A 25829-nucleotide genomic window follows, 5' to 3' on the forward strand; every position below is an offset into this window, starting at 1 on the left:
TGTGTGGAGAAGACATTGTTTTCTGATAACACAGACCAGGCCACCAAGCAGGAGGTTCATCTCCAATATCATCAATGTTGAGCAGAAGGAAAGCCCCAATCCATGCAGATTTGACACTGCTGAGAAGGCAAATACAGACAGACTAAAACAAGTCTTGAGAACAAACACTTAACGGGAAAAAGAAAGAAAAAAAAGGAGAGTTTAAGGAATATTTTTAATAACAATAACTTAAAACCAATCATGGCCTCATGCTACCTTCCCACTTCACCCCAGCAGAGGCTGGCGCTTGGCCTTTGCTTTTCAAGGATGCAGGTCTTTGCAAGCAGAGTAACTACGCAAAGAAACAGCAATATTGTCACTTCAGCATTATGAATTCAAAGCAGGCAGTCTAAAAAAGGATCTCCAGCTAAAGGAGTTCAAAGCATGACAAACATGTTCCAACAATACTCTGGCTGCAAGAAATATAACATAGTTCGTAAATATAACCCTCCCCACCTCCTGCAAGGATAGTAGAAGAGTCACTGTGTTCACAAGACTAGAAATGCTTCATTACGAGCACAAGTCTTTGCTGAAGACTGCTCTTGCTCTTCACAACACTAATAACACTCCGCAATGCTACAGAGAGGCATAGAATGCCCCAGAAAGCAAAAGAACACAATAGATCAATTGAGTGATAAAAGGAGCATCAAAACAGAGAAGAGGAGCCTGCAAAGGACGAAAAGAGCTCTAAAACAGAAGGAGAAGCATCAGAACCAAAGGGGAAATGTCAATGCCATAGGACCTCACAGTGTGGAGAGCAATCCTCCTCACACAGGTGCAGCACAGAAATGACACCCCATCAGCGCAGAAAACTCTATGTAGCTGCTGGGCAAGGCAACTCTGTTTTAAGGCTGATCAAGAAGGGGAAGCTGAATGCACAGCACCAGGCTCTTATCTCACGCCTGACCACCACCAATGCTGTGGGAAGATCTCCCTTTGGATAGCCAGTGCTCCTGACCAGAGCATGGGAAGCAGGAGAGCAAATGTCCCTTGGACAGTTCAGAAGCATGCTGAATCAGAGTCCTCCAATACTCCAAGCAGCCTCCAGAGCCACCAAGACAGCTGGTGACAGGCATTCCCTGAATCTTCCCTACAAGATTAACAGTTGAGATCACACACACAGCAGCCACTTTGGTTTTAAACACCACACACAAATAAATGAATTGGGAAAAACATTTCTTTCCCTTCTTTACTGAGCATCTTCCTCAGGAGAAAGAATCACACTACCTTGCTAGCAGCTCCTTGACTTTCCCTCTCTTTGCCACGATTGCTGACTAATTACACACAAAAAAAGATCTTGCTGCAGTCACTGGAGCAGCAGACAGGCAGGGGACTGCACAGCAAATGCCTGTCATGCCATATCTCACACGTAATGTAGGTATGAATGTGAAAACATGCCCGCCTTATAATTACAAGTTAAGACCTTACTATAAACTCTGCCACTTGGAGGATGTGCATACATGTCTGAAGTACGAGAAGGAGAAGCAGAGCGAAACAAGCATTTAGGACATAGCCCTCATTAAAGAAAAATTCCCAAGAACTATCCAACAGTGGAAATCACCTGAAGATACAGGCACCAGAGCTGGACACAGGCAGAGCACAGTGACAAAGGCAGATCTGCTAGCCTTGCTTTGATAGACCACTCCAGTCCCACAGAAATGGAACTGCACCAGTTTGGAAGAACAGCAAAGTAGGAGACACAGAGGAAAACACCATTTTATACTCAATGATTGCCTGAGAGTCTGTGCACTTTGCCAGGACAGCATAGGTGATGTGCACAGTGCTCCTAAGCAGCAAGAGGCTGGGGAAGGAATTCCGAATCAGGAGGTGATCAGCAGCTCTTGAGAGGCAGTAGGGTCGCAATGCAGTAAGCTGACTCCAATCTGTAAAACTCACCTGGCAATGCACTCCCTCCTAATTTGCTTGGCAACTACCAAATGAAAGCGTAAAGATCAAGGACATGCAGAAGCCCAGACAGTCAGCATCCCAGAGCAAGACAAAGGAAGAAGGGAGAGAAAAAAAAATGTTGCAGCATGAATAGACAGAGGAAATCACACCAGCAATTGTGTCATGTTGCTCACAAGCCCATGAGCAGCAGAGGAAGATACCACAATGCTGATATCCAGCCCAAGTTTCTTCTTTCTACAGCAAGAAGAGATTTGAGTGCTTCAGACCCTCTTTTTCATTCAATGCCCAAGTGTCGTGCCTCTCCAAGTCTCTCCCTCCAGCCTTGCTCTTCTCCGTTCAAGCGATCTTGGCCAGCCATTTCTCGAGACCCTCGAAGTCAGCATCTCCCTCCTCTCCCTTGCTGCCCCGAGCACTGCACTCCACAAATTCCACCTTCATGGGTAGCTGGGAGAAGTCGAAGTCCTTGCCCTTCTTCCCCAGCTGGGCAGGGCCCCCAATGGCTGAGCCATCCAGACTTGTAGGGGCTGCGGAGCGGGTCACTCGTAAGGTGTTGCTGCAGACAGAGAAGGGAAAGTGTCAAGAACTGCGAACCAGGGGAACATTACCTATACCATGGCTGCTGAGATGTTCTGGATCCAGCTCAGTTAGCAGGATACCAGATACACCAAGGGTAGAGATCCCACGGCTCTGCCCTGTGAGGCACAGGCAGGGGCAGGCACTTTGGCCACTACTTCTAAATACCTGCTAGAAGGCACAGCTGCAGAGAGGCTCAAGACAGCAAGACAGGAGGCCGCTCAAGGAGAAGGTGCTTAAACAGGTTTTGTTTTGTAATAAACCACTGAAAGAGTCAGGTGATGATCTCCTCATCTCAATTTCCCCAATACCCCCGTGGCAGAAACCAGCCACCAAGAATTACACGACTTAGCCTACAGGGCTCAGGACCTACACAAGTTTAACAGGTTAACTGGGAAGGGAGAGGCACCTGTAATCATGCAGAGGGATCAGGCAGGGGCTCACCCCACTGCCACTTGAGTGTGCCAAATACCTTTGGGGATTGAGTCTCCCGCTGCTCCCGTGAGCAATGTTTGCCTAAGGACCAGGCTGTAAAGTCATTACTGCTTCTGCCCTTCAGCTTGCTGCAGCATCTCAACTCCCTGCCACATGTGGTGAGGAAGGATGGACCTCCTTGTCCACACTCACCAGGCCTGAAAAAGTGAGGCTAGGGAGGTCAAGGGGCTGCACCAGGCACAGATGGAAACACCAATCTCTGCTCAGGTCTCTTGACTGCCTAGTAGAGCCTCCTGGATGGAGTGCTGCATCTCTTTCAGAGACAGAGCAGCCTGGCAGTGCCTGCACTCAGTCAACTCCAGTTAGTCCTTATTCAGGGAATGGAGCTAAACTAATGGGACACAGGGAAAGAGCAACACTGCCCACAGGTGCGAGTTCCAGATTAAGACAGCAGACACTTCCTTGGGTTCTCCATACAAAGACATCCAAGTACAGCAGCACAGGGAGGAAAACAGCAGCAGTCTACCAGGTTGCAGGAATAACACTGCCTAACAGGGCACATATAACCTACCTAGAAATCCAACTTCTACACACAGATAGCGAGCAAATGCTCAACATCAGAACCAAGGAATTCTTATTTTCCTGGAGAGCTTGAATATGTGGCAACTCTTTCGTCCCTTAAGAATGAGAAGCTCAGGTATTCAGCCTGGAAGAGGCATCAGCACAAATAACGCTGCTGCTGTCTACTGGACAAAGATACTACAGAATCACAGAATTGTTTGTTTAGGTTGGAAAAGACCCTTAAGATCATTGAGTCCGAGAGTAAACCTAACACTAAACCTAAACCATGACACACTGCCACATCCACCATTTGGCAACAAGACAGCCATATCCCATGAACATGCATTAGTTTGGAGATCAAAGAGCTACACTCCTCCTCCTACCCCCAATACCACCTTGGGCTAACTGTAAACTAGGAAACAGGATCCACAGGCAACAGGAAGGCAAAATATCTAGTTCTGAGTGTGTGTAGGGAAGGATAATCTCTACTAGATGCTAGTGAAGTCCATCACAAAACAAGATCTGCACAGGTCTCTCTCAGGGCAGATTTGACCCAACTACAATTATGGGACTCACAGGCAGAAATCTTTTACACACAGATTAAATACAGCTTAAAAAAATATAGCTTCTACTCGCCCCCTTCCCCAGGTGGACTTGTCAGCTCATTCAGCTGGCAGCTTACAATATAGCACTATAAGCCACTTTCTCCTGTTCCACTTCCTCTTACAACTTGAAATTAGCAATAGATCATATATAATTTTTTTTCCACAGGTTAATGTTCTTCCTAGGGGGGGATCCAGAAGCAACATGGGGTCCCAGATTCCTGCAATGCCTGTTAGAACAGGAAAACTAGAGGCTCTCTCCCCAGCTCTCTGCTCTGCATGCCAAGCCCTTTTGAATCAGAGAAGCCCTGCAAAGAAAACCCAACCCATGCCAGTACAACTGAGCAGAGCTACTGAGATCTTCACACCACTCAGAGAAAGTCTTACATTTGGAAGCGAACCCTGACTGTACCTGAGAGAGGACAGTGCCCTGGGACATGGGAGGTATCGCTGAACTAGGTATGGCAGCTTTTAGGGAAGGATTGGGATGTTGTTTCCCCAACCCACAGCTTCTAGGAGGCCATACACTTTTTGTGCCTACTGCTTTTTTGCATGAGTTTACAAGGAGCAATGTTCTCTCATCCTGGTTACACCTGAGCAGACAAAACAGACTGCTCATTTTCTACAATGAACTCAGATGCAGCTCTAAAGGGAGCCCACTGAGCACCGAGGTAAGAAACAGAAAGAAGAGAGAAGCTCACAGGGTTTAAGATCCAATTTCATACTTACAGCTCTTTTTCCAGCTGCTGTTGAATAAGTTTTGCTGATTTTGCCATTGTGACATCTAGAGAGAGAAACAAAAAGGAAATCAGGCCTTTGGTTTTATGGTACCTCTTCCTAAAGGCACAGTAAGGCACACTTACACTGTACAGTCCTAAAAGTTACCAGGACAAAGATGGCTGTGTCTGCACTAGGATAAGGGATGCCAGAGCCTGGGTTTCCAGGCATGAATGGGAGCAACACAGAATCCTGATATAATGCAGGGAATTAATCTCTTCTTGCTGGGCAGTAAGTTGATTCAAACAAAGGATGGGGTTTGACGTCCCAGTGACAAGCCCAGCACTCTCACCTGTCCTGGCATTACAGAGCTCAACACAGCACTTTTTAACCTACGGCATGTGGCGCCATGAAGGCCTCAGGCAACTTGTGAAGCAGTGCATAAAAATAACCAAGAAAACCAAACCTGATAGTGCCCAAAAGCTTCAGATTGTTATACAGGGAGTCACATCTCCACTGTAAAAGCTGTAGGGATCTGAAAATCTAGTTCTTTCCAGTAACTGGATGTTCCTGATAGTCCAGTCAAGAGAAAATATATAATCTCACCAGCTAAATGGCTGTATGATTTTAACACTGAAGCTATGAAGTGTGTACAAATAGTTCATTATGCTCAAATTAATCCTATTTTCAGCTGTCTGCCAATTCAGGAAGACAGTTCCGTACAAGCAGAAAGCCACCTGCCTTACTTCAGCTCATCTAAAAAGCTGTAGCTCTCCCAAGTGGTGCTTCTCTGCAAAGCTATTAGATATACCTGACCTAAGAATTCTTCCAGCGGCTGGCAGAAATGTTCCTGCTGAGTAGTCCCAGTTTAAAACTAAGTTCCAGCCTTCATTTTGCTGAAATCCCAACCCCTCAGAAATTCAGGGCACATATAACCCTGCATCCATGATTCATTCAGCATCCATGGCATTAACCCCTAAGGTTCATTCAATTCAAGGCCTGAATTCGATGTCCAGCCCACAAGGCAGCACACGTACCTTGCTTATTGCAAGCGATCAGGAGTGCGGGTGCATTTTTGAGCACAGTGCTATCGACCAGGACCTGGTACAGGAACTCTGCCACATCCTTCACCTCCCGCTGAAAGGCCACACTATCCACCACAAACACGATGGCTCTGGAGGAGAAAGGGAAGAACATGTGCTCCGTGTGAAGTTCTGCAACCACCTTCCCCTACAAGCATTCCAGCCTGAGCTAACATATTTGTTCCACATATGGTCTCATCCAACCCAAGAGCAGGTTAGCATGTGCTGTCTGAAATGCACTGAATCCAGCCCCAGCAGGAAATCTTCTCCTCTCTGCCCCAGGAATATACCACATCCCCTAAACCTCCCCACTGCAGTTGCTTTGCCTCCTGATGCACTACAGACACAGGTAAGCGGGAAAGCAATAACTAAGCCTTGCTACCCCATCACAAAGCTCTGTCCCTCAGGGCACCACCACACAGATGGAATCCCGTCCAGCTTACAGCATCCCCTGCACCATCATTTTCCATCCCTTTCCAAAACATTACCTGCCCCATCCTTCCCCGCCAACCTCCTCCAAGTTACCTGGCTGCAGCCTTGAATCTCTCCAAGAACTGAAGCCGCAAACTCTCATGGCCTGGAAGGTCGATTAAGGTGACGTTAGCACTCTGAGGACAAAAGCAAGAAGGCATTAGCAAAACCTAATCTAGGGGCACCTAGATCCCCAGTGATCGCAGAGCGGGGAAAACCAGTCTGCTAGTGGATTCCAGTTAGCCTGGTGTTGAGGCAGCAGTGGGTGTGTGAATCCCCATACCAGGCAGAAGCATGTAACTCTCCCCAGTCTCAGTTGTGCAGTCTCACCACCAGCCCAATTCTGACAGGCAAAAAAGATGCTGAGGAACAACATTCATGGCCAGGACTCACTAAGGAGGGCACCAATACTAGCAAACCATTCACCGTTGCTGAGAGGACAGAGCATGATCGCAGAGAAAAGAGCCTCTGAATCAAGTTAGCCGTTCATGCACATGATCTACCCAACTGCAAGTCTTACCAAAATACACAAAACTTTATTGGGAATAACACAAAAATGCCCTTGCAAGAGACTTTTTAAATTAAAAGCTGCAAATGTTTCCCTTTCCACAGCCTGCCAGCCAAAGCGAGGACACTTAAGAGCACAAATGGCTCTCTCACGCTCCTGATCAAGATGGGGCCAAGTAGGGCCATGTCACCATTCTCAGGATGATGCTCATTGTTCTCAACAGGGGAAGAGAACACTACCCAAGAGCCCACCTACCCAATGCTCTTGGATTGTAATGGAAACCTTGTCTACAATTTCAAAAATACTAATTAACAATGAGAAAAGCAGCAGTCCAGCTTGCAGCATTCCCATTCCTCTCCCCCTCCAAATACTTGCCTGCTCAATCTTAGAGACACAAATATTACCCTGCACTTCCCTTCACTAAATTTTTAGCCTCTTCTTATCACACTGTTACTGAAGATCACCATAGAGAAGCCACAAAAACATCCTCTACAGTTCCCCAGAACATACCATGCTGCCAGCTTGCTGCTTTCACTGCCACATGTGCACCCAGCACAAGGAAGAAACACTTCTGAAATGAAAGAAATTGCCATAAACTGAAACTGACTAGGTCTGTAGCACTCCAGGACCTGAAATTTTGAGCCCATGTGAAGTTCAACTGGAGGTTCTTTTTAAGCCTGCTAAAGCTTTTAACTTCAGATTTTCTTGGGAGAAACTGAAATTACTGCCAAGCAAATAAACCAAGCATGACAGAACAATGTTCCCTCACAAATCTCCCTCCTGCTGCAAACCACAACGCTGTCCCCACAGTGCTGTGTGTTTCACTCCACTTGTAAAAGCAGCTCCTTTTCCTCTTCTACAGAAAAAACCACCACACGCTGGCCACATTTCAAAACATGACACACAGAACTGGTTTTCAGTCAAATTTCACAATTTGACAAGCAGATTAAAAAGTGCCTGCAGAGCTGAGAAGTCCCTAATACCTCCCAGTATTTTTCTATCTTCTCAGCTCTGATCGCCCAGAAAAATCCTATCCTACACTCAGACCAAACTGGGGACTGATTTCAAGCTGGAAAGACTGAACAGCACAAAAACCATAAAGCCAGGTTTAGCACAGGGAACACAAAGACACAAGTTGCTGCCGCAACCATGCACAAGCAACAGCCAGAAACCTGCCTGCTCACCTTGTCATTGCTGACCCTGTAAACTGCAGAGCTGTCAGTTATTGAAGTCTGCGTATCCCGGTATCTGCCTGTCAACAGCTGTGGGGGAAAAAATCACTTTCAGAAGGAGGCTGGAGGAACACCAGTATTGCCCTTCATCCACTCAGAAACTGACACGATCTGGAAGAGGCAACAGACTTGAGATATCTATTTCAATTTATGTGCATGAAACACGTTCAGGTTTGGGTATTTTCCCCTAAAGAACACATTAAAGGAAAAAAGTAAAGTACTTATATAGTGTACAGTTCTGGTACCCTCAATATAAGGACATGGAGCTGCTGCAGGAAGTCCAGAGGAGGCCATGAGGATGATCAGGGGTTGGAGCACCTCCTGTATGAAGACAGGCTGAGAAAGTTGGGGCTGTTCAGCCTGGAGAAGTTACGTGGAGACCTCATAGCAGCCTTCCAGTATCTCAAGGGGCCTACAAGGATGCTGGGGAGGTACTCTTCATTAGAGACTGTAGTGATAGGACAAGGGGTGATGGGTTTACGCTTAAACTGGGGAAGTTCGGGTTAGATCTAAGGAAGAAGTTCTTTACTGTGAGGGTGGTGAGGCCCTGGAATGGGTTGCCCAAAGAACTGGTGAATGCTCCATCCCTGGCAGTGTTCAAGGCCAGGCTGGACAAAGGTTTGAGCATCATGGTCTAGTGCGAGATGTCCCTGCCCATGGCAGGGGGTTGGAACGAGATGATCTTACGGTCCTTTCCAACATAAACCAGTCCGTGATTTTATTGCTAAACCCAGAAGGAACAGAGCGTACTTCCCAATCTTTTGGACCACCTTCACCTCCATCTGCCCGGAGCCGGGCCGTTCCCCGCCTGGAGCTCCATCCGCGGCACCCACCAGCACTCCCGTCCCCGTTCCCCGCTCACCCGCGCGAACAGCAGCGTCTTCCCCGCGTCGCAGAGCCCCAGCAGCAGCACCGCCTTCCGGCTGCTCCTCCTGCCCTGCACCAGCCTCCAGATCACTGCGGGAGAAAGCACGGAGCGCCTCAGCCCGGTGCTCCCAGGCAGGACCACAGGGGCGCGATGTGCGCGGGGAAGGGGGAACCAGAGACCCGCGGGGTCCGTCACTCACGGAGCGTGATGATAACGGCGACCAGCGCCAGCAGGACGGAGAGCACGGTGGGGTCGGGCACCCGCAGCTCCCGCCGCAGCGCCTCCAGATGCGGCTCCAGCCTCCCCGCCATGGCTCACACGTCGCCTTGGCCGCCGCGCTTCCGCTTCCCGCCCCGCGCGAGGGCTGCCGGGGGGCGCGGGGGTGCATGGGAGTTGTTGGAATTCCCGAGATGGGGAGTTGGAATTGCAGGGATGGAGATCGGGTGCTGAGGAAGAGGAGGAGGGAGGAAGCGGGAGGCAAACTAGGACTAGACACAGGGCTCCGTGTCTTGGACTGGCCCTGGATGTCAGCGAGCGCGTTGTCTTTATCGCATAAGGGGGGGTTCGTGCAGGGGAAGGCACTGGGAAGTTGTAATATCCCGAGGGAGTGGAGGTCCAGGAGGCGATTGCCTCCCTCGTCCTTGGTTTGAGGCTCGAAGCGCCGTGAAGTGTTTGCACATGTAGGTACTCCGTGTGTTTTGGGGCTCCCTGTTTTGGCCTCCCCGTTTCAAGCTCACAGCTAGCAAGACCGGCAGGGGGCTGGAGACTCGCCCCGTGGGATTTGTTGAGCTTGAAGAAGAAATGGCTAGGCGGAGCAGGGCAAGGCAAGGCAGTGTGGGGCAAGAAGATGGAGCCAGGCTTTTCATGATGGGGAGCAAGGGAAATACATTGAATCTAGATGTTTAGAGTGGGTATTAGAGAGAAACTCGAGCCACTTCTGGGCGATGGGACAGGTTGTTCAGAGAGGTCACAGAGTCACCATCCTTGGAGGTTCTCAGTGCTTGAATGTGTCAACCCCTTTCTTTGAGTGAGAGGTTGGACTGGAGACTCTCTGATCCGCTGGTGAGGTTCCTTTTTTCCATGCCTTCTACTCATGGGGCAAGAGGTTACACCTGATACAGAGTACAGATGACGCAGCTTTTCTTGGGGCAAGTTTTCCAGCTGTAGTCAGGGAGTTGCAGAAGCAGGCTCTCAGAGGAACTGGATCTCTTGCTAGTTAAAAAAGCCATTTGTCCAGTATACTTCATCTGACATAAACGTGAGAAACTAAATTTCATTGCTCCCAATCAGACTCTACATTTCTGTCTTCCAAGGCGATCTCAGCCAGGCTAGTGGACTTCCTCACAGCACATACCATATGCGTCCAGAAATCATCACTCTGGGCTCATCAAAATATTCATTCCCTCAAAGCCAGCAGCTCTTCCATGCCTGCCTTAACGAAAGGGTTGGGACCAGAATTATCCCAGAATCTGTTCCTCTGAAGCAGAGAGCCTCAGCAGACCCTTTTGTCTTGCCTTTTTATTTTCACCATGGATTGGAGTCAGGCTGCCCACCTACATGTGGGACTTTTTCACCCTTCAGCTTCCCTGGCAGAAACATTATTCCCCTTCCTGTGTCTCAACTACACAGGACAACTATCATCTGCTGTGGAGATAGTGGGATAACCTGGGTGAAGCAAAAGCACAGAGAGTACAAAACAGCTGTTCATTAGGCTTTAGGGCATATTTAAACCATTTTTCTTTGGCAAACGTTCAAACAAATTTCTCTAGTGGGCAGCAATAGCCTTAAGTGGCAATAGCCATGTTGGTATTTGGTAGTGTCCTACAGCAAGAGGTACTGGGGAAGGAATGCGCTTACGAACCGTTTTGAAAAATCTCAGGAAACCTGTTTAGATTTGAAATTTTATTTTTTGCTGTGATGGCAGCAGAGAACAGTGAAAGTCTCCGACAGCCACTTTCAGAGTGATGAGGAAGGGCAGAGAAAGCAGTGAAGGTAAAGAGCCCTCTGCAGGTCAGTGTTTGGTGCTGAGGGCACAAGAGGAGTCATTGCTTGAAGTTTCCTCCCCCTCCAGCAAGGGTCCTTCCCGTCTCACTACTTGTCCTCAAGGAAGGTGCACACCTGGAGGAGATCTGAAAAGGGAAAGGGCAGGGAGAAGTTCAGATCCTGCCTTTAAACACCCCCCATCCCAACAGCCCACACCCTGCCATGCCAACATCATCATTGCATGGATAATATACCCAGTGTGCCACAAAAACCCCCATATGTATTAACCACAGATTGCACTGAACACACACTGATGGGGCAGGGTGGGTTCTTTTTGCTGTCTCTCAAAATGTCTGTTTTCTAAAGGTGAGTAAAAGTCTTTGATCCCTGTTGATGCCAGAGAAGCAGACTGATCATCCAAGGAACTTTGAATAAAGTATAATGGCATCTTCATGAGCTATCCTCATTTTGCTTTAAAAAAGTTAAATGAACAGCTACAGAGTAAACTGTCCATGCCTGCGGGGCTAAGAACTGCAATTCTTCCTGTGGTGTTACAGTTACCTGATGGATTGCAGGTATTGAGGCTAGAAACTGAAGCATAGTACTGATCTCCAAGGAATTCCTTGTATGTTATGCCATGGCGGAGTTTGACCAGACACTTGGTCAAGTCTTTAAACAGAAGGTCCTTGGTTTGAGACTGAAACATACTGAACCTTTCTTTCTCAATTCCTTTTGTTCCAAACAGTTTCTGAAATAAAGGCACAAAGAGGTAAGTATATGCAAAACGTAGAAAGCTGGCAAGATCCAGCTTGTACAAGCCTAGCTCTTAGTCCTACTTCTTCACCATCACCCTGGGGAGCCCCCAGCCAAGCTCCAGAGATTTAGGATTGAATATTCTGTCTGTGTGGTTAGATGAGAGATCTCTCAGTGGTAGGTGCAGTTATGGCATGACTGTCAAAACAATTTGTTTCCATTTTAACATGTCACTACATGCAGAACTCATCGGCAGATGCTGCCAGCAAGTCCTTGTGCCTTAAGCCATGAGTTGGAAGCAAAAGGAGCTGACTTCCCAAGTGCTTCTGAGCAGGCCCTGGTGGTAGAGGAAATACTAAGCTTTTCAGTGTAAAATCAGAGCTGGTTCATTCTGGTTACATTTACAGCAGTAGCTGTAAGACACTGTGTGTGCAGGAAGGCTTCTGTCCTCTCAGGGCTCTGCCTGACTCAGCTGGTTTAGAGACCAGGCATTTCAGAGGAGTTTCTGAAACACACCTGAAAGAGCATAGCTTGAGAAGGAGGTGATAACCTCATGTCACACAAGTATAGCATGGCACAGCAACCACCACGATATGGCTATTACCTAAATGCATATTTACTGAGGTGGCAGAGGAGAAAGAGTGGTTTGGAAGGGATGAAAGAAGGGGGAGGTTGAGGGACAAGGCTGTCACCTTGTGTTGCTAAGTTAAAATCTTCTTCTACCTTGCGCTGACTTGGGGAAACTCATTGTTCTGAAAATGCAAACATGCTGCATAAGGACAACCCCAGAACATTTCCTCCACTGCCACTATTACTCACCTCTTGTCTCTCCAGCAGCTCACGGACTTGCTTAGCTTTCTCGGGACGTGTGACGACACCATGGGTCGGAACTCTTGCCAGGTGGCAGTCTCTGTAATCCATGATATTTGCCCGTCGCCCATCAGTGCACAGCAATTCAAATTGGTCCATTTTCAGATTTTTGGCCCAGTCTTCTTTATTTTTGCCTTTAAAAAGAATTGATTTGGAGATTCAGAGATCTTTGTAGCAGAAAAACATCAGCCTCACAACACCTAAGCAAGGCACTTGTTCCTGCTGGAGTGCTGCGCAAAGGTGTCAAGGCAGGAGCCTGTGGTTATTATTCAGGACCCCCTGAATAATTGTGCAGCTGAAATTAAATGATATCTAGCAGGAAAGTGTCCCTGCAAAAGTGCCTGGGAAAAGCCACCCTGGGCAGAAAGCTTGACTGACGCTTGAATTCTGCCTCTCCTGTGGGAGGGGTGAGGTTGACAAGACAAGCAGGTGAAGCTTCCTGCTACGTTCTGCACTGGGATGCAAACATGCATCCCAGGATGAGATGCAAAAATAATGCAGGCAGGGGAAGGCAGCCCTGCCAAGACCCATTCAACAGAATAACCACGTACCATCAGTGTTTTCCTCGACGATCGAATGCTTAATAAAGGCCACATTCCCCTCCTCGACCAGACACCTGGGAAGTGCAAAGAAAAGCAAGCGATGTGGGTGCTCGAATCCTGGCTCTTTCCTACAGATTTTATTCTGGCTTATGTCTTATTTTCTAAAATTAATCTCCAAGGACAGCTCTCCAAGGAGCCATGCCGTGAATATTGTAAGGATATGAGTCTTTTAACTCATTCTGGAGAAAAACACGTGTCCTCCTCACATGATAAGTAGCCAATTTATTTTATTGTCAGAAAGAAGCAGTTTGGCCAGGTTCAGAATTTGCTTTGCTTTCTGCAGTGCCTGCCTGTGCGTATTAATAGCTTTGTAAAAACACTAACTTGCACCAAAAGGACTGCAAACCCTGAAGCAGGGTCTCTTTGCTATTAGATGTAAATGAAAAAAGATTCATTCTCTTTTTAAATTCATGCCCCATATGAATTACTTAGACTTAACCTGATGCTGAGTGGGTACAGAGGAGATGGCACTCTGGTGACCTCTGGGGCTGACCTCTGGTTCTCTGCACTATTTAGAGGATGGCTCATTTTAGCTAAGCCAAGCAGTGTTGTAAAGAAGGAGTGTCTACTGGCAGCATTGTTTGTGTGTCCCCATCTTTTAACACTCCTTATTTGTGTTAAAAGTGTAGCACTGCTGCCATTGTAGAAGGTCTGGCCAAAATGCTTGAGTCTCTCAAGGTTTGCATGGAAGCACCAGGGCATTAGTTTTATAGAATGGGAACATTTTATATGATTTTGCAGGAAGCTGCATAAAGAAAAAATCCCATATAGCATATGTATAATATTACAGACATATTTCAGCAGTGCAATGGAGAAAAAGAGGAGGGTCAGCAAATTAGCATCAGCGTGAGGTGTACTCTGTATGTGATCTACCAGTCACTTCTGTGATTAGCCCTAAGGTACTTGGGAGCAGCCTGAGTTTTTCCACCACCTACCGGAAAGCTCCAGTATATCCATAGTATTTCTCATGGCTGCTGGCAACGCACTTCTCAGGTGGGACCCTCCCTGAGCCCTTGCAGAGTCGGCAGAGGCGGGAGTTAGGAGGAGACCCAGGAGCACAGCCCTCACTGAAGTATTCGTCTGAAAGCAGGAATAGGAAAAATTAACTTTTCCTTGCACTGAAAAGTTAGATTTTCTTATAATAATACATTCCTGTGCTGAATTTGTATTAGTGGTCACTCGGAGCTATAAACTGGCTTTGAGAAGGAGCATGATTCAGTGGGCAGCAAATCGCATGCATCCAGATTTCACTATGAAACTTGTGCCAGTATTATTGATAATGAAGTGGGGCCTAAAGCTCAATTGCAATAGGCACTATCTTGGCAGAAAAAGAAGACTGGTTTTGCTGCAAACCATTCTCAGCTCACCCAGAGCCAGCCCAAGCCTCCACAGCCTTTATGGGTCATCAGAGTTGCATTTTGCAGCATTTGCCAGATATCTGGGGAAAGCCAGGCAAGAGGATGGAGAGGCTGAGTCTAAAACTTACTGACACCATCTTCTTGCAGTTAGAAATTTCATTTTAATAACTGTATGCTTAATTTGCCTTGGTCGATAATACATCCAAATTATTTTCATTGGGCTCACTGTAATTCTCACTGATTGAAAGTCAGATGTAGAAGTTGATCTTGTATTGTAGAAGACAATTTCTAAAGTCCCAGAGCCAGTGCAGACTCTGACTCCCTTATTCTCAGACAGTCAGAGCAGTCCCTTTAAGTTTCTTGAACGAAAATCAGCCCTTGTCCCTTGTTCTCAGCCCTTCCCTCCCTTCTGAGCTTGATAAACCCATCCTTCACCCCCACTCCACACCCTGCACAAGCACCAGGGCAGCCTGTATCCCCTTTTTGGCAATACCTTTTGGGCTGCTGCAAAGGGAAGAGGAGAGATGTAAAAAGAAAGCAAAGCCCCCCGAAAGCAGCTGATGTGCCATATCTTACTCCAAAGCAGTCACCAACAGCCTAGATCTTTGCTCAGTGAAACCTTAAATAAGAGTCTTCTCCGTTTCTCACCTCCAGGTGGGAGTGTTTGAGGCGTAAGAAACTTTGAAGATGAGATGAAGGATGTGAAAACATGTTTGCAAGCAGATTCCCAGCTTGAAGGAATGGATACAAAACACTACTCACCAAAATTGCAGCTTCCCGTCCTGTTGTGAATCAAGCCCATGGGGATGTTCCAACCAGCAGTTCTCCCGACAGCAGTGTGGCACGACTTCTTACCCTGCAGATTGTTCCATGTGATATCACCATCAGATTTCTTCACAACAGCCACGGCAAAGTAGGATGCTTTCAGAAGATAAAATAAAGGAGAATTAAAGACTGACCCAAGGATCCTTCTATGCTCCCTTAGGAAAGCATTGGCTCCACTTGGGAGAGGGCACCTATGAACAGCGTAGCAAAAATACTTTGCACTTATAAATGATTTGCTAGGCAGCGACAATGGAAGAGTTTGTAGATGTGATGCATCTTCTCCCACCATGCTCCTGGGAAACTATTATCCCTGACATTTCCTGCCCTCCCCCCTCACCAAACTCTGACACTTGAGTATGTGAAAAGGTTATAGCAAGACATACATGGTCATTTCTTATCCCCTCTTGATTTCTTTTCCCCTCTTTAGCAAAGGACTAAAACCTTCCTTCCTCTCCCTCTTCCCATTTCTATAAAGAAAAATTTGCTAATGGCACAACCCAGACCTTCTATCCCTGTTCGCAGCCCTGGCACCATTATGGTGTGACTGTGCTCCAGATAGCAGCAGCTAAACATAAATGTCTGCTGTTACTGTATGCTTTGTCTTGATATCTGCTTGCAGACCCAGGCTTTCCATTTGGCTACTAAATTTGTCTCCCAGACTTGTAGTATCTACATGGACACAGTGGCTCTTTGTGTGGAGACTGGCCATTTATTCTCTACTCACAACTGCATATTTTCTACTTATATCCATCAGGACTGGTTTCTGTCCCTCTGTTGGCAGTAATTACCTGGTTCTCCTTCTGGTTTGTTGCATTGCCTGTCATCTGATGGAGGGAAAAAGAAGAAGATAGTAGATAAAAAGATATGGCAAATTAAAAAAACAGAACAAAACCAGTGCTTTTGCACCAGCCCATTTCCCACCACCCGGACCCAGAGGGGCAGCCCAGGCTGTGCTTACCCTCATAGACTTCTCCCATCACTGGCACCAAGCCACACACACCAGCAGTGTAGACAAAACCTCCATCTAAGCTGATAGCATCTGCTTCACCTTTCTGCAATGAAAACGGCACAGCAATCAAACAACCCCGTATGTCCCCAGACCAGTGCTTTTCAGAAATCAAATTGTAAAAGTAGCACTCGCTGTAGAGGAGATGGAGCTATGGTGATGTGAGAGGCCATCCCTTAGCTTATGGACAGGCAGGGTCACATTGTCATTCATGGTAATGACTTGTAATACAGTAGACTCATTGATCATGAAACTGGTCTGGCTTGCGTTCCCAGTGTGGTCATCACCTCTATACTTTGGGAGGTATATAATGGAATTTTTTAGCAATTACATATCTTTTTTTTATTCCTCAGGGGGTCAACCTGTGAAGGACACCCCACCTGATGCAAACGGGGAGTTTTGAGGTTCCCCTGAGCTTGTAACCACCGCCAGCAGCAGCTTGCTTCCCCAGATGCTCTCAGGCTCAGCTGTGTGCCTCTCCTAGCATGCTTCCCTGCCAAACAGATCTCCTTATCTCACCCGTCTTCAAGTTCACATTTTGTACTGTCTTCATGGTACTGACTCAACCCCCTGAGCTGCCACCAGCGTCCTCGTCTGTGCTATGGAATCACTCCTCTTCTAAGCAGGCAACTGCTTTTCTCTGCATTTCTCAAAATTTGTATTTCACCTTCCCTTTCCAAATAAAAGGTTACTTCACAGCAGAAAATTGATTTTTGTTTGGGAAACTTCAAGAAAGAAGAGTCTCCAATGATTTTTTTTTTTTTAAAGAATGTTAATTGATGCAAAGCTAGTCAGCCCTGTCCCTATGATGAGGTTGGTTTCTACCCACTGGTATTTCTCACAAAGCTCCCTGTTTCCACCCCATCAATTCCCAGGCTGAAGGAAGCAATGCTGCTCTCTGTCTGGAAGGTTCACAGGGAGAAGAAAAAAGCCATACCATGATCTTAATGATGCAGTCCCTGGTATTGTCTGCCACGATGCACTCCACGTCCCCGTTGCTCACCACACTCCAGAGGTCACACTTGCTCTTCTCATTCTTGCCTACTGCACACCACCGTGTCTTGTTTTCTCTGCGGTTGGGGTTCAGCTGATCTGTAAAGCCAGCAGAGGAAGACCAAGGATAAGCCAAGAGCCCTGATGAACAGTAAGGCTATAAGCAGGCTACTTTCTATTTCTATTTTACTCAGCCATGAAACCATCTGTACACACCAACCTGCTGCTCCTGCTCACTGCAAGAGGTTCTTGCTTAATAAGCCCTGGGCTGGTGTGAATAGAAGGGATGATTCTTGAGCTGAAGGATGCTCAAAAATCAACATACAGGTCAGAAAGGAGAATTTCTGCATAACACAAGCCATTCACGCAGGTTCATGTCAGCTGAAATATCACAACCACTAAACCAGCATGCATTAATAGTACTTGCTATTGCTGCCTATGAGATTTTTCGTATTTTTCCAGACCTCACAGCCCAAACAACCATGAGACTAAGACTGGATTGAGCTGGAAAAGTACAACCTAGTTATGTTTATGTGGAGTGGCATTTGAATGATCTGTTTTGGTGCTACATGAAGTCCATGCACCCCCTTCCATAAAAGCCACAGTGGCTGAGCCTACCACAGAGGTCTCTGAGCAACTGTACATTTTAAGTGGGTTTTGGAGGTCATTTGTGGGATGTTTGACTCACAGAAAGCCAGCTAGGACATCAATAAAAGCTTGATGAGTCTAGATGGAAATAAAGCGCACTGTTTCCCTCAAGTGGCCAATACTGGACCTGGTGTCCTGGGGTGTTCCTTCCTCTTACGTCTCAGAAATGGCTTTTCTAAGCAGCAGTTTTGACTATGCCAAATCTCTACCACCAGCTGAATAACCATGGGCAATTTTTGCTGTCGTAATTGTAGTGAAGGGACAAGGGGTGGAGTGTGTGTAAATTTTCCACCTTTGTTGGTGTGGTGATGATGTTACTTTGACTTTGGAGTTAACAAATTCCTTTTGTTAATGTAAGTGAAGTTTGCGAAGATGGTGTGATTTTAATGATAATACCTTTCACAGGAAATCTTCTGCAGAGGATACTGTCTGTCTTTGGAAAAAATCGTGTTCCTTTTGCCTAGATGTATTTGCTAATGCCATCTCTTCAACACAGCTCACGCTGACACGATGTTGGTGTTTAACGTCCTGCCTACCTTTCTGAATGCTCTGGATGGCAGTGTAGTACTCAAAGCCCAGGTAGAGCTGGGAATCCATCAGTTCTGGGATACGCTTCAGCTGGACAGCAGAGTCTTTGAAAAGCAAGTCTTTGAGGGCTGGGTCCTTCTTGCCAGGTGGCCCAAAGAGCTGGAAGGAGCCACTTGTGCCCACACCAAATCTTTCCTGTCATGAGGGAAAATAATCTGCAAATGACTGTACCAAAGCTCTTGGAAAGCTGGAGAGAGCAAGTAAAGTCAGAGGATAGAAGAGCGGATGCCTGGGGAGGTAAAGGAGAGCTTGATGATACCTGTGCTTTTGACAGGAAGTTCCAGATGTCATCAACCTTGCTATCATCTCGAGCCACAACAGCATGAGCAGGCACCTTGGCCCAGTGACAGGCTTTGTAGTTGTCCACAGGCTGACGGGTGCCATCCAGACACAGAAGCTCATACTCATCCTTCTCATCTGGGGCATTTTCTGGAGGAAGGGAGGAATCATGAGTTGTATCACCATGAAAATAGACAGAAAAGCCAGTCTGGGCCAGCTTTGTAATGAATTTATTTCTGGTGATGCTCAGGGGAGAATTTTTTTCATAAGACAGATTGCATGCACCCTCTTTGCAATGGTAGTAGGGTTATCATGGTTGTATGAAGGCAATGCAGAAAAGGAGAATACATGTGCCTGTGAAAGAGAGATTACCTCTGCCTCTGACATAACTAACCCGACAGTGAGAGGATTTACATGGCAGTAGTGCCTAGACACCCAGACATGTACAATGGATACAAATACAAAATAGACTTACAAACACCATACAAATGGATTGAACAGGTCAGGAGCTGCACATAGTCTGTGAAGGCCAGTAGGTAGCCAATGTCAAGGCTGAAAACAGAGCTCAGGTCTGAGATCACGGGGTTACAGGAGAATACAGGGAAAGGACCTCTGACAATCCCTGGCCCAAGCCCCTTGCTCAAAGCAGGGGTACACCAGGTTGCTTTAGGTAGATCTTGAAAACCTTCAAGGATGGAGAGTGCACAGCTGTCCTGGGTAACCTGTCCCACTACTTGATTGTCCTTAAGAGAAAACATTTCCCCTTCTTTCTGGTCCAAACCTCTCCTGTTTCCTTTTATGATTATTGTCTCTCATCTCTCTGTTGTCTACCTTTATACAGATCTTGGCTTCACCTTCTTGCTAGCCAAGTACAGGCAGGCTGCTCTGAGGTCTCCCCAAAGCCACCTCATCCCCAGGCTGATCAAACCCACCACACTGAACACATCCTCACAAGACAAGCGTTCCTGCCTCATGACCAGGACTGAGCTCACTGCAGGGCCTGGGCATGCCAGGCCATCTTTCATCTCCAAGAAATATAGAGTTAGTGAGCTCTTGCTGTGGGCTGAATTCCCTCCAAAATCCCTCCCAGAGGGATGAGTGAGCATAATTGCCTACACCTCTCATCCTGTGTTTGCTGTGATAACAGTATAGCTGGCCCTGAGATGTGACACCAATGATAACACCATTGAACTTAAGCAGATTTTCCTTCTTCAAAGAAGAAACCCCAAGAAGAAGAAGTGGACCCTACCATCTTCATGTTTCTCAATAACAAGGATGAGTCAGTCCACAGTGTGCAAAACATGTTTCTAAAGATGAAAGGAGGAGAGGTTTAGGGCAAACCTGGAGAGGAATGAAAGCCTGCACAGTGTAGACTAATTGCAGGATAGAGTAGCAGCAAGAGATTGGACTAGAAAGGAGAGAAACAAGTGATCTTGCAGGTCTACCTTGAACAGTTGTGTGTTTCACAAAAGCCACGTCTCCTTTTCCATCTTTCAGACAGCTGCAGGTGGGAGGAACAGAAGAGGTGTTAAAAACCCAGACATTGTAGTTCCCTGTCTACTGCTTCTGCAAATTACTTCAGCACACACTGCAACCACAGAGCAGTGGTTTTCCTCCCAAAATGCAATGCTGTCAGGGAAGAAAATGTAATGGCAAAGAAGTAATGCTCAAGAAGCCTAGTTAGACTTAGCACAATGCTAATGCTGTGCATTCTTAAGTCTGTGCAAAACCCTGCAATGCATTTCCTCTGTCATCTCCCACTAGCTGCCTGCCAGTTATCACTAATTGGATCTTTCATTACCAGCACTCCCAGTTGTGCTATAAATTCATTTCCTCAGAACCCCAGATTACAATACAGCCCCTCCTAGTATAACAAAAGCTGGTATGAATAACTAAAACAGGGCTAGAATATTTCCCCAAAGGAAAAATAACTTTCACTCACTGAAAAGCTCCAGAATATCCAGAATAAGGTGCCGTGCGGGAGCATTTGGTTTTGGAGTCCCCCTTGCACTGACGGCACAGCTTTTGTTCAGTGGTGGCACCAGGCACACAGCTGGCAGAGAAAAAATTGGCCACCGCTATGGATGAGAAAGAAGTAATGGTTAGTCTAAAATTCACTTTTACAAGGATCTGAAAGGGAGGGGATGCACAAAGAATGCCAATGACTTGGCTGCTCCATGAGCCATCTCTGGACCTCCATAGATCAGGCAACATCGCTTTCACTGTACCACCAGCTTAGCTCCAACCCATTTATCTCACTGTTTCCCACCTCACCTTGCTCGATGGAGCCTGAGTCTTTGCCATCCCACTTGATGTCTCCCCGGCGGAGGAGTGTCCCAATCGGGATGTTCCAGCCAGCAGACCTGCCCAAGCCTGTGTGACATGAGGTCTTGCCCTGCAAGTTGTTTATTGTGAAGCCTGTTCCCTTCTTCACGACTGCCACGGCGTAGTAGCTGGTTGTGGAGCCTGCAGTGCAGGAAAAAAACAGAAAAGCAAGGAAAAAGTGGAACTCAGGAACATTTCAAATCCTGCCAACCCCCAGTTTCAGAGAATAAAGTCCTTCACTTCCAAATAACTAGTAGTATGGTCTTCCCATTTTCTTAGGGGTGAACTACACTGCCAATATCAAACCAACACTGCACCTCACAATTTGCAATGATAAGCGACCAGGAAATACTATCACACACAAAATGCTTTGTCACTGAACAGACATTAGACATGCCCGTAGTTTTGTAAGGATGCTTCAACAACTCTTTTTGGCAAATCTTCTTTGGCAAGTCTTTTCCCAAATGCTGTTGCCCACTGAAGCGCACTCGTAAGCCTTGCAAGACTGAAATTCCACATTTAGCCTTCAAAATTATACATAGTCCATCCCATGCTACGTATGAATAAAATTACTGAGTTTTAGGGGTGGTAGATACCACATCTTTCCATTTAATATCTGTAATTTGTTAGCTACTATATTGGGAATGGCTCTTCCACATTGCTTTAATCATGAGCATGTGTAGAAACAGGCTGAGCTCCAGGGCAGAGGTCAAAATTGATTAGGAGCTTTGTATGTGGTGGGACTGGAGAAATAGTATCTTACTAAGATATTATACATATCTGTATGTTTGGTTCCCGAGAGGAAGATAGGAGAGATGAAGGATGGTACAGAGCATGAGAAGGGATGGAGCAATGGAGCTAACTCTTATCAGAAGGGATTGCTGCAGAGTACTTTTTATACTTCTTTTTTCTGTGCATTGCCTGCACCTCTCGCCACAGCAATCTCAACTGTGTGTTCCTCCACAACCACTAATGGCAATGCTATTACTACTTTAATCTTTTTTTCTGCTTTGATGACTGCAGAGGAAGATACACACAGGTTGTCTCTGCTGTCTAGATCAGTATTTTATCCATGGAGTTCAAGGTCACTGAAAGCAAACGATCTCTGGGACCAGCACAGTTTTTATGCCATGTTTCAGGAGGCCCATGATTTCTGCTGATGGCGCTCTCCTTCCATGGATTCAGTGATTTATTTCAGGTAACACCAGAAATGGGGCACCCTCCCCACCATTTTTCTTTGGGATCTGGAAGCCAGGAGCGACATCTTGGGCACCCAACAGAAATAACATGGGAGCTCTGCAGGGAAAGGGTGGCCCCTGAACTATCAGCCTGTTACCACCACTTGGCTTAAAAATATTGCATGAAGATGTACCTCCTTTTTGTGCGTAGACCTCAGCAACAATGGGCTTCAGCTTGTAGGGGGCAAGGCCTGCCTCGAAAACTTGACCACCATCCAAGCTGATGGCATCTGCTTCATTATTCTAAACAAGAAAAACATTTCAGTCAATAAACAAAGAGCAGGGACACATGAGGGAAAAACGCTTCCCCAGAGTCTCTGCTCAATCCTTGTGGGTGAGTCCTCTACAGGGGGATCACAAGTATCAACCAGTGACTCAAAGGAAACTCCAACCTCCTCCTGGTGTAACAGGCTGCTGAAACATCCTCACAGTGCCCAGCACAGATGCTGCCCACTCACCGAAATGGCTTTTATGCAGTCAAGGTACGTTGCTTTCTGCAGGCAACTCAATGCAACATTCTCTTGTTGCATGTTGTCCCTTAGGCTATGGCATTTGTTCTCTTCTGCTGAGGATATTGTGCACCATCTGATGGTGGTCTTGGGGGAAGCAGCAAAACACAGGGCTGTAGAAAGAACCAGAAATAAATAGTCTCAGAGAAGTAGAAAGACACCAATTGGAGAGAAACAGCATCTCTGTGAATACAAGCTCTCTGGTTCCCTGCAGTCGTGGCCTTGGGTGATAGCCACATGCAGGATCTCCTTTGCACATCTCCTAGGTCATTTCTTTCTTGCCTGATGCGTGCACCTTCAAGAACACCTGGGAGGAGCATTCCTGTCTCTGGGTAATGAATGTCCCATACAGCATAATGATTCAAGCAGCCTGAGCTCACAGCAACATCCACAGGAGTAGGAGAACAAATCCACACACTTCAATAGCAATCAAACTCAAGACTTTGCAAAATCAGAGAAAAAAAGTGGTGCACTGGAGCAGTGTCTTTGCAAATAAGCCCAAAGGGAGAGCAACTCTGACCTGGCCAGACTATATTCAGTACATCACCAACTTAGTACATCACAACTCAGTATATCACTAAGTGACCTTAGCAGCTAGATGGTCTGATATATTTAGCTCTCTTTATATCTCTCTTGAGTCTCTTTATATCTCACCTCCTTCACTACACTCAGTAAGAGAGATGACATACCACCACCACCGTCCTCTCTTCTAAGAGTCCCCCAGTCAGTAAATGCAGCTGACTGGCTGCTCTAGGAGATTGAAGCATAGCAAAGACCTCAGGTGGAGGTCTCACACCTTCTTCAGTTGCAGTCAAGGTATGTGGCCAGCCTGTACCGCACGCTTCACCTTAACTCTGCCCCTTCCTGGCAGGATTGTGCAAACCAAGAGGTGCATGCACAGCTCACTCCCTCCAAACCCTTGATGGCACATTTCATTCAAACACCTCCAGATTAACCCATGCCACAGAGCTTCTGGGCAACCTCTTGGCTCCTTCCAAGCCGGGGAGGAGGAGGGACTCATCACAATTAGTAAGACATTATTGCATGCTAGTACTCAGCAAAGGTGCTCAAGGACTTCCTGATGCCAGTGGCACAGGGAGCACTTCCCACCAGAGCATATTAATCACCATCACACTTTTTGGGGGATGCCTAAAGAAGGGGACCCCTCTTTCCCTTTCTAGGCAGTGGTCCCCAGGTCAGGCATAGATGGCAGCAATCTCCTTGTTGTGTCTACCTGCCCATTGCCTGCCAAAGCTGTGAGCAGAGAGAGAGAGGAGGGAAAGAATGTCTTCAAGCAGAGCCAGCTCTGCAGCCGCATGATTTAGGCATGAGATGCACAAGAGCCTGAGCACTGTGCAGCTGCAGCAGCAGGACAGAGCAGCGCAGGAGCAGAGCGGGGAGCATGTGGGGTCTGTTGTTGTATAAGCTCTATTTTATCACTGCCTTCAGGTTTAACCCAACACACACGCCGCCTCGGCAGGCAGGTCTCGCTCTGGTTTCTCTCCCTTGCCGGCTGACACAGCTCCTCTCCCAGCACAGCAGCTGCTGAAGGGTGACTTTTCCCTTTGCCCCACGGCAGCAGAGGTGTTCAGCCTCTCCGGAGCAGTCTCCTCCCCAGTAACAGATGCTAAGCATCCCTTCTCCTTGCCAGGTAGGTGCTCAGCAGCTTACTGTGGGGAGCTGCAGACCTCTATGGACTGGCCCAAGGAAAAAGCTGGCTGTCATTAATGCCCAAAATGCCATCCTTGTTGACAGAGATCCACAGCTGCCAAAGCAAGCATCGCTTTATGTCCTGGCTTCTACTTTACAGCTGCCTGGGTCTGGCACGTGCTGCAGCTCTAAAACAGCCTTGCTTAGGGAAGAGCCGGGGGTCCCGGGAGGTTTTAACTCTTCCTTTCCCCCAAAACTGCTTTCAGCAGGCACTTACCCACTATCCCGAAGGACAGCACAGCGGAGAGTATGAGTTTCATACTTGGGCAGGGAGTCAGGTGCCGAGGAGGGGGTGCAGTATCCTTGGTCACAGACTGTCCCCTCCAAGTCTGTGATGGCTCTGGAGCTGCTTTCTCCCCCTTTTATAGAAGAACAGCCCTGGCTGTGTTTGCAGAAGCAATGACCTAACACTGTTTGTTCTTCCTTGTTTCTCAATAGTTCCTAAATCGCCCCCCTCCCTGGATCAGCCCATTTTTAGGAAGCCTTTCAATTTGGCACTGAACCCTTCTGCAGGCGGGAGTCAGAGCAGGGCAAGGTGCTTTTCATTTTCCAAGGGGCTTCAGGTGGAAAATTCCCAAGTTGTGACATCTGAATTCCCCGCAGGCTGAAACGCCGCAGGAGAGGCTCTTTTTGTGTTGGTCACCCCCTGCCTTGCACAGCCGGATCTCTCAAAGTCCCTGCTGGATCCAGCCCTGAGTTTTTCATGCTTGCCAGTAACTGCTGCTGTTGTGCCCGTCGCCCTTTGCCTTGCAGCACACTGAGTGCATTGGCAATGGGGTTGAAAGGCAGTAAATGATCCTTCCACATGATTTGGCAAGCTCCTTGCACAGGCAAAGAGGGTCAATGGCAATGAGCAGCCAGCTCAATAAATGCCCTGCAGCCAGCAGGAAACATCACACTGCACGTTTGTTAAGTTCTTGGGATGAACCTGGGAAGAAACGCTGAGTTTAGCAGTCACTTTCCTCCCCCTTCCTCTGCAAAACCTCTCCACCTGACTGTACCACTCCTCATTTATCTCCCTGCAGCCAGGACCAGTGGGGCATGGCTAGGTTTACAAAGGTCTGCCTTTGTGATGCTGCCCCAGGCTCAATCTGCCCCGAAAAAGCTGTCCTGATCTTTGCTGCAGGCTACAAGACCAGCTTCAGG

At 47.2% G+C, this 25829-nt stretch overlaps 1 protein-coding gene across 1 annotated transcript; it reads right to left on the reverse strand.

Annotated features, from left to right (window-relative positions):
* Window positions 1–184: 184 nt before the first annotated feature.
* On the reverse strand, window positions 185–25098 carry LOC115611667 (ovotransferrin-like). Its single transcript, XM_030494934.1, has 25 exons — window positions 24901–25098; window positions 22923–23086; window positions 22599–22707; window positions 21176–21367; window positions 20844–20979; window positions 20347–20402; window positions 18882–19051; window positions 18571–18757; window positions 17331–17485; window positions 16346–16439; window positions 16176–16211; window positions 15325–15483; window positions 14140–14284; window positions 13154–13218; window positions 12552–12736; window positions 11541–11727; window positions 11089–11125; window positions 9734–9801; window positions 9196–9309; window positions 8991–9085; window positions 8081–8158; window positions 6443–6525; window positions 5873–6009; window positions 4848–4902; window positions 185–2500 (listed from the first exon to the last, which is right to left on the reverse strand). Exons 1-25 carry the CDS (start codon window positions 24941–24943, stop codon window positions 2284–2286), a joined length of 2967 nt encoding a protein of 988 aa, XP_030350794.1. The 5' UTR covers window positions 24944–25098; the 3' UTR covers window positions 185–2283.
* Window positions 25099–25829: the final 731 nt, after the last annotated feature.

This window comes from Strigops habroptila, chromosome 8 (assembly GCF_004027225.2).
Source record: "Strigops habroptila isolate Jane chromosome 8, bStrHab1.2.pri, whole genome shotgun sequence".
Lineage (NCBI taxonomy): Eukaryota > Metazoa > Chordata > Aves > Psittaciformes > Psittacidae > Strigops > Strigops habroptila.

What these genes read in the sequence shown, in the direction of transcription:
- LOC115611667 (XM_030494934.1), bottom strand. Translation starts at nt 24,943, where the DNA reads ATGAAACTCATACTCTCCGCTGTGCTGTCCTTCGGGATAGTGG. An exon ending in CCCTGCCGGTCTTGCTAGCT is followed by an intron (nt 9,310 to 9,733) that starts GTGAGCTTGAAA and finishes GCGACGTGTGAG; the next exon opens with CCATGGCGGGGAGGCTGGAG. An exon ending in CGCCGTTATCATCACGCTCC is followed by an intron (nt 9,086 to 9,195) that starts GTGAGTGACGGA and finishes TTTCTCCCGCAG; the next exon opens with TGATCTGGAGGCTGGTGCAG.